Source organism: Saccostrea echinata, unplaced genomic scaffold (assembly GCF_033153115.1).
Source record: "Saccostrea echinata isolate AGI-Se365-2 ecotype Australia unplaced genomic scaffold, CSIRO_AGI_Sech_v1 ptg000054l, whole genome shotgun sequence".
NCBI lineage: Eukaryota > Metazoa > Mollusca > Bivalvia > Ostreida > Ostreidae > Saccostrea > Saccostrea echinata.
The window spans coordinates 26,637,431-26,645,531 of NW_026889803.1; the positions used below are offsets into that span (position 1 = coordinate 26,637,431).

The 8,101-nt window shown below is 32.6% G+C and overlaps 1 protein-coding gene across 1 annotated transcript; it reads left to right on the plus strand.

Moving 5' to 3' along the window:
* On the plus strand, positions 1 to 7,092 carry LOC133172331 (protein unc-119 homolog B-like). The gene is made up of 5 exons (XM_061307193.1): positions 1 to 302; positions 1,721 to 1,834; positions 2,627 to 2,735; positions 3,754 to 3,926; positions 5,457 to 7,092. Exons 1-5 carry the CDS (start codon positions 146 to 148, stop codon positions 5,567 to 5,569), a joined length of 666 nt encoding a protein of 221 aa, XP_061163177.1. The 5' UTR covers positions 1 to 145; the 3' UTR covers positions 5,570 to 7,092.
* The last annotated feature ends 1,009 nt before the right edge of the window (positions 7,093 to 8,101 follow it).

Consider the following 8,101-nt stretch of genomic DNA (forward strand, 5'->3'; position numbering starts at 1 on the left):
TTCCCGTTGCCATCGTCGCCATCTTGTTCAATAAACGACGCTAAAGATTCTGCTATTGTGTATACGAGTTTCTTACTGCTGTAGATTGTTTGAAACAGTTTTCTAGAATGAATGTGTTTTGAAGTATGATATTTGCATAACCAAAATGAGTACTACCACTGGTAAAAAGAAAAGTGGTGGTTTTTTAACACGCCAGGTAAAATCAAGGGAAAAAACCATTGACTCTATCACGGAGGAGGAATTACTGAAGAAAGACACTGTAACCCCAGAGGAAGTCCTCCGACTAAATAAAATAACAGAAAGTTAGTATATTAAGTAGCATTGATTATATTTATATCTTTGAATTCTTATCTATTTTATGGATTACAACGCTACCAAATTTACCCTATTCAGGGATTGTCTTTTGTCATCTGACTCATATCCACTGATGAGTTATCAATAAATCGATAATTCAAACTTACAGCCGGATATTTATATCATTTTGAAGCATCTCCAGTTTCAAAGTTAATGCTAATAAATGTGTGTTACTGTATAAAAAGGCAATATAGAGATAAATTTATTATACATATATATCTACGTATACATATGTATATTTTATTTTTCTGACAGTGCTTTAATTTTGTCATTAATAACCATAGCAGTAAAGTCACTGCAATTTACATGTATCTTAAATGTGTAACCTCTGAACTTTTTCTTTGTGTCCTTTTTTTCTTTGCAGGGTTGTCCCTAAGATTTGAAATAGCAGGGGACGTCAAAAAAGTAGAAGGGGGTCTGGGGTTCCTCTTCTAAGAGGAGGTTGAGGGGGAATACCAGAATAACCTGGGGATTATGTCATAATAGGTGGGGAAATTCCCCGACCCCCAGGTCTTAGAGACAACCATGCTTTGTTATGTATACCATAAGAGTTGGACTCTGAAAATGGACAGAGTCAATAGAAGTTGGAAAATTTGGAATAAAATACTCAAAAATTGAAGTACATGAACAAAATATGACAATTTTAAAGCAGAAATTATATGAGTACAAAAATTCATTGTGTAAAGTGTTGGAAAGTTTGGCATCATGTCTCTATATTACTGGATCAGAACAGTTTCTTGTTTTGTGATTAAATCTAGATTCTGGTAAAACTGCATTGATATAGTTTTTAGATTATATTTGCCAAAAGAATTAAGAGAGAGAGAGAGGGGTGGGTGGGTATTTTTACTATTTTATGGTCAAAGTAACAGTGTCAGGAAAGTTGTAAAAGGTACATATATACTATATATGTCAGGGAGTAATCTAAGCCATATTTACTACTTGTAATACTTAGTTTTCAAACCAAAGGTTTGAAACTTCAAAAGACCACTTGAAAATTAATGTTTTTGCTTGTCTGATTAAATTTCAAATAATATCTCTGGAATTAAATTATATAATTCTTATCTTGCAGATTGCAAGAATTGCTTCACAATAAAATTTAATAAAAATTTAAAAAAAAAAATATTTGGAAAAAAATATAACAATAGAACTTAAATTATTATTTATACTAAATAAGCCACGATGACCTGTTGCAGCTAGTGCATGATGGTGCTAGAGACCCGTTTTAACAGGGTTTACTTTTATTTCTGTTGTCGGACTAGACTAATAACATCAAGGCATGGCTAGTATTGATTTTAGTTAAGGCAAAAAGAAAAGTTATTTCTTGGATTGCTGTTTCAAAGATTATATTGGGTTAAATTCTTTACAGAGTATCTATGTTCACCTGACGCAAACATTTATGGCATCGACTTCACAAGGTTCAAGCTGAGGGACATGGAATCAGGGGCAGTTTTGTTTGAAGTGGCAAAACCACCACCACCAGGTTTGACATACTAATTTTTATGCCCCTGGATTGAAAGATCCCGGGGGTATATTGTTTTTGTCCTGTCTGTCTGTTTGTCTATCTGTCTGTTGTCAACTTTAACCTAGCCCATAACTATTGCGCTGTCAAGGGTAAGGCTTTTATATTTGACATGAGTGTTCATTATGATGAGGCCTTTCCATTGGTACAGAAATTTTTGATCATGTTACCTCAACTGTGACCTTTGACCTATATTTGAAAAACTTTAACATTGGCCATAACTATTGCACTGTAGTCTACGTCCCACTCCAGAATTGTGTTACCATCGGGGGCATAGTGTTTCACAAACATATCTTGTTTTCTTTAATTTTGATCAAAGTCTGTGTATTTTATGTTAGTTGTAGGCTTTAAACTCCAGAAAAGCTGGTTTCATAGCCTTTACATTGTTAGATTTTTACAAAATTGTTGTTGAAATTGGCTTCTTGAGATTTTCTTTAGCTTAATTGACAGTATGGTCTTAGGAACTTTTGTATTTTTAGCTTTTTTACTATATCAGATATCCTCATTTGTGTAAATATTATTTATTTGCACTAAAAAAAATGGAATAAATACACAGAATGCTAAATATTTATGGTCTTTTTTAAAAAACTTTAAAAAAATCAAAAAAAAAAAAAAAAAAAAATCAAGCTTGCTTCAATCTGATATTAGAAAATATCTTTTTATGTAAAACCGAAAGTGATTGTAAGGAAAATGCTATCATGATTGCATAATGAAATTTTGATCTTACAGCTAGTATTTTGTGTTTACTTTCAGAGGATGGGGAGTCAGATACAGAACCTGAAGATATAGACCCTCATGCTGGTAGATTTGTACGGTACCAGTTTACACCACAGTTTTTAAAGCTTAAAACAGTTGGAGCAACGTAAGTTAATGTTGAGATGTAAGGTGCATTAATTAGGGTGCAAATTTGCCCCCCCCCCCCTCCCCCCCCCCCCCCCCCCCCAATTTCATTCTTGGTTTTTGTTTTTGTTGTTGAACATTTATCAATCTTTTGCCTTGGTAATCTTATCTTCTCTGTCAAAAAATTATAATTCTTGAAAATCATAGATCATTCAGGAAGACATGAGGGGGAAATAGAAATGAAAATTAATTTGTGGTGAGTGTGTGACTGTTATAAACAAGGATTGTCAACAGTAAACAATAAACAATCTCCAACGTACAGTCAAACCTCATTGTCAAAGCTGATGAAACCAAGAATAAAACTTCGAAGTATGCAATGATTCGAGATATCCAGGTTAAAATACATAGAGAAAATTGGTTGAGACTTTTAACACACTTTGACATATCCATCGTATTCAAGATATTGAAGTTTGAGATAACAAAGTTCAACTGTAACTGTAGGCAATGATAAAGTTGTCCAAGACAGATTACTATCTGATAGCCAATGAGACAGATTTTGCAATGAAAAAATAGAGCTGGGAAGTATAGCAGATTTTTATCAAGGTGCAACCTGTTTGATGATTATGACAATGTTAATTTGAGGAGTGTTTATTTTGTGACAAGTTCAAAACAAGTTCAAGTTTAATTTATTCACCCAAAACAAAATATTGGTACATGGGGTTCATAAATAACATATATACATTATATACAATCTGGTCAGAGGTACATGTACATATACAAAACAAAAAACATGACAGGTGATTGAAAAAGAAAATAAATAAATAAGAGAGGGGAAAATATATCAAGGAGGACAGACAGCATCATAAATTTTTAAGATAAACATACATAGTTTTTTCAGCATTTTTTCATTTTTGGTTGACATTAATTCCATGAATTTAATAACATTAGGTCTGTGGGAATAATAATTAAACAAAAACATCTAAAATGTATTAATTGCTTCATTTGCTTGCATGATTTTATGATTTGATATTTATTTTCAGAGTTGAATTTGTTGTTGGAGACAAACCAGTGAATAAATTCAGAATGATTGAGCGACATTTTTTCCGAGATAAACTACTGAAAAGTTTTGACTTTGAATTCGGATTTTGCATTCCACATAGCAGAAATACAGTTGAGCATATCTATGAATTTCCTGTGCTTACTCCAGATGAAGGTAAAAATAAGTACTTATATGTTCAAAAAGTAACACTTTTTAGTTCACCTGACCCAAACATTTTCTGATTGAAGAGTATCCAGTGTCTGTCTATTCATCCTGTGTCTGTAAACTTCTCACATTTTCAAATTCATTCCCAGAACCACTTGCTGATTTCTAATCAAACTTGCCTGCCACTAAGCATTCTTGGGTGAAGGGGATTAGGGTTTGTTCAAATGAAGAGCCACGCCTTCTTTCAAGAGGAGGTAATTAAGAAATTGAACGTGATTATGTACTTTGGATTCAGATTAGTTCAATTTTGGCCCTGGGTCTAGGATTGGGCCACAATAGGTGTGAAAGTTTTTATAGGAATATATAGGCAATATCATAAATCTTTTTTTAAGAACAGCAGGCCCACAATTAGTCATATTAATATAAAACATCTTCACATAGTGTAGAATCAGATTCATACAAATCGTGACCAATTACTCACTTGAATTATATTAGAATTATGAGGAAAATAAGAGCTGAGAGTAAATACTTTTTTTCCAAGCATATTTTTAAACTTAAGTAAAAATACAAAAAAACTATTCTGAAAGTTGTTTTTTCTTGTAAATTGATATTTACATCTCAAAAGTTTACCTTGAATGGGTAAATTAAACACTTCTGAAAAAAATGACAAAAAAAGCAAAACAATAAAAAGGAAAATTCCACAGAATTGTTAAGTAAAGGTTTAATATCCTTTTTAAACAATATGGTGTCATTTCATGAGTTATTGTGGTTAGACTACTGTCATTTGATTATAGTCTTAACCATAAAATTTATTTCTCCTGAATTCTTTTAAACTTTCGAGATGTAAAGTAAAATAAATATTTACAAAATGATCTAACAAGGACTTTCAAGATGTAAAATAAAATAAGTATTTACAATTGATCAAACAAGAACTCTTTGCTTAAATTTTGGACTCATTGTTTCTGTGAAGCCCAGTCCTAAGGACCCATTAGAGCATCACTGAATGAGCTAGACCTGTATGTCAGTGTTTTCAAACCCCTGTAATTACATTTACTTGCTAGAGTAATTAAAGATGTACTTAATGTGTTCAATATTAAATAAATTGACTATAAATTAATAATTACTGGAAAACAAAGCAAAATTAGCTGTACATTTAAACTAAGGTAAACAAATCAAAATTAGCTGTACATTTAAACTCAGAGACCAGTGAAGTGTGAACAGACTACAGTCTTATTTGGTGCATGATTCTTTTGATAAAGGCAGGCACAGTCCTGTAACCAGTTCTTCTTTATTCTTTTTCTTCAAGGCTGTTTCTAAAATGTAGGTAAAGTGTTGGTAGATACTTTAATAATTAAACAATAAAACAGGTGGAATAAGCATGCCGAAATTGAAGTTGTTGGTAAGCAGTTGTAATTGGTATTCTTTCCTTTGAAATGTTACAGCAGGGAGTTATTCCTCCGTAAACTTTTATGAGGAGAATAGAATACACTGACATTTCCTTGATGATAATGCCTATTTTATTATTGATTGTTGTTTCAGTGGAGGATATGATTGCTCATCCATTCGAGACCAGATCTGACAGCTTTTATTTTGTCGAGGACAGGCTTATCATGCATAACAAAGCAGACTATGCCTACAATGGGGGGACATAACTTCAGCTGGACTGGAGAACTCTTCTTCATTCATTACGAACATCATGTCCAATAACATATATATTAAAAGACATATCTATATATTTTGTGGCATTCCACATTGCATAATTATATCATTGATTGTAAACTAAAGTCAAACTTAAAAAGATAAAAGTTTTTGTGTGTATGTTTGAGGTTAATAAATTATTGTGAATTTCAAAGGATTTATGTAAAGTTTTATGTAAGGTATCTTAATCCTACAGTCTTGGTTGATATAATGTTGGTTTATGTTTGCTCTTTTTTAACTACTGTTAAGGAAGTCTCCTTAAAAAAAGTTGTGATTTGTCTGTAAATGAACCACAGTTTACTGAAATCATAACATCCATCATTTGATTAGGTAGCCATATAACTGTGTTTTTATTCTATGATTCACATAAATGAAATTGTTACGGGCAAATTTGACCCATTTTCTGATAGAATTTTTTAGAAAATACATTGTACATTATGTATATAACCTTGCACCAAAGCTTTTCTTTTAGCCTTGAGAATCATTCCATAGGGACTTTGCCCTCTAAATATCCACAAAGTGCAATTGGAGCAACTTTTTTTCACTTGCTATGAGTCAAATGATACTATTATTATATATTACCTGAATATGATGTATTGCTCGAAACCTTTTCTTATCACAGACTGACTATTCTGGTAGTTTCAGAATTTTTGTCTTTGATATTGCATATTGTCTAAATATCCTATTTTAGTTTGTTTGATACTATTAGCCTTTAAAGGTAAAATGAGCTCACTAATTTATTACTTTACAGCCAATTATAGAATTGTTTATAGTTTCTGAAAACCTCCTTTACAGACCCTACAGAGATACTCAAGCAACCATATGAAGGAAACTCAAAAAAAAAAATTGTTGCAGTTTATGGTCCTCCATTATCTTATTTATGATTCATTGAAGGGTGCAGGCTACTATGTACATGTACAATGTTTTCAGCCTTCCTTGGTAGAGATATGGCTAAAGTCCGTCCTCATTGCCAGATTTAGTCAAGGGAATTATTTCCATATAGTCAACTTTTCAGAGGGGAGTTGGTGTCAATTTATAGCACTAACTAGTCCCTCAAAGCAAGGAACAAGTCTCAGATACAGAAATTGTTGTAAACAATTGCCACCAAAAATAAAATCCTGTACAATTTTAAGTACACTGTATTTACAACTGAACTGATCCCCTCTCTCTCATTCACAAAGTATTTAATTAATCTGTAGAAGATGATATTGTTCATATTTTTTGTATTTATATGATGTATCTCAAATTCCAGAAACATTCCAATGTGTCATATTAGATATTTTATTATTACTGACAACTTTGCATGTTTTCAGCCAGGGAATGGGTATATGTTGCAAGGTTTAACTATGACAAACATTCTGTTCTAAAGATATCCAAATTAAAAATATACCCAAATATGATATCATTTGTACTAATTTCTGTATCTCAGTAATGTAAATATATAGACATAAGTTATTAAAGCATATTTTTAGCTCTTTGTATGTTGTAAACAATTTGTGTAGCTGTTGCATCAAATTTTACCTAGTAAATATTTTTGTTGAGACAAGAATGAAATTTGGCAGAAATATCTGTCATAATACTGTTTCTAAAACATCGTTGCGGAGTAAGGAGTTGATCCTTACATTGCGGTTTCGAATCTAACTGCGGGAGCGTATAAACCGAGGTCCCGTGTCGCAGTAGGTGCTGGCACGAAAAAGATTCCTCACTACACAAAGACCGCTGAGTACGGGTCTAAATTTGCAGCTCTCCACCGGCAAGTGGTGGCGTCTCAGTATGAGTGAAAAACTCTCGAAGGTACGTTAAACAAACAAACAAAAACATTGTTGGCAATCGCAATTTCTGTTATTATCAAGATGGCTGCCGCTTAAAGAAAGGGGCAACACTGACTGGTGTCGCACACAATCTATTTACTGTCACATCAATGTTTGGCTTTTGTATGATTTATTGTGGTATAACCAAACTTTGATCAAGAAACCTTGATCCCCATGCTTTAAAAATAAAGCAAAATGACGTTCTTAAAGACACCTCAATTCTGAAATTTATCTGTTACAAATTGTTGATTGAGAAATGAGCAAATTACATGCACTACAACAATCGGATGGTATTACAAAAGAAAGATGTAATATGAATGGAAAGATTGGTCAAGACATCAAAACAATAGATAAGGTAATGGGAAGGTAGAGTGAATCTGGGGACATAAACAAATGAATGCAACTGAAGAACTGACTGAATTTTGTAAGATAAATGCACGTGTAAGATAAGCGTCATCAGAGACCCCAATGTCCCAACATACACATACATGCATCTATTGAAAAAAAAACATGGGAGTCGCCAGATGGAATTACGAAAAACCAGAAAATGATTGATCTCATTATGATTCCCCACGATAAAGTCCAGGCTCTTTGACATCGTAGACAGCTGTTTTTTTCCCAATAAAAATGGAACTCGTAAATATACTTACCTCGTCATTGGTCATTTGCAAAATT

Excerpts from the sequence above, each read along its gene's own strand:
- LOC133172331 (XM_061307193.1), top strand. The coding sequence starts at position 146 with ATGAGTACTACCACTGGTAAAAAGAAAAGTGGTGGTTTTTTAACACGC. Across the intron at positions 2,736-3,753 it reads CTTAAAACAGTTGGAGCAAC|AGTTGAATTTGTTGTTGGAG; the intron begins GTAAGTTAATGT and ends ATTTATTTTCAG. Across the intron at positions 3,927-5,456 it reads TGTGCTTACTCCAGATGAAG|TGGAGGATATGATTGCTCAT; the intron begins GTAAAAATAAGT and ends TTGTTGTTTCAG.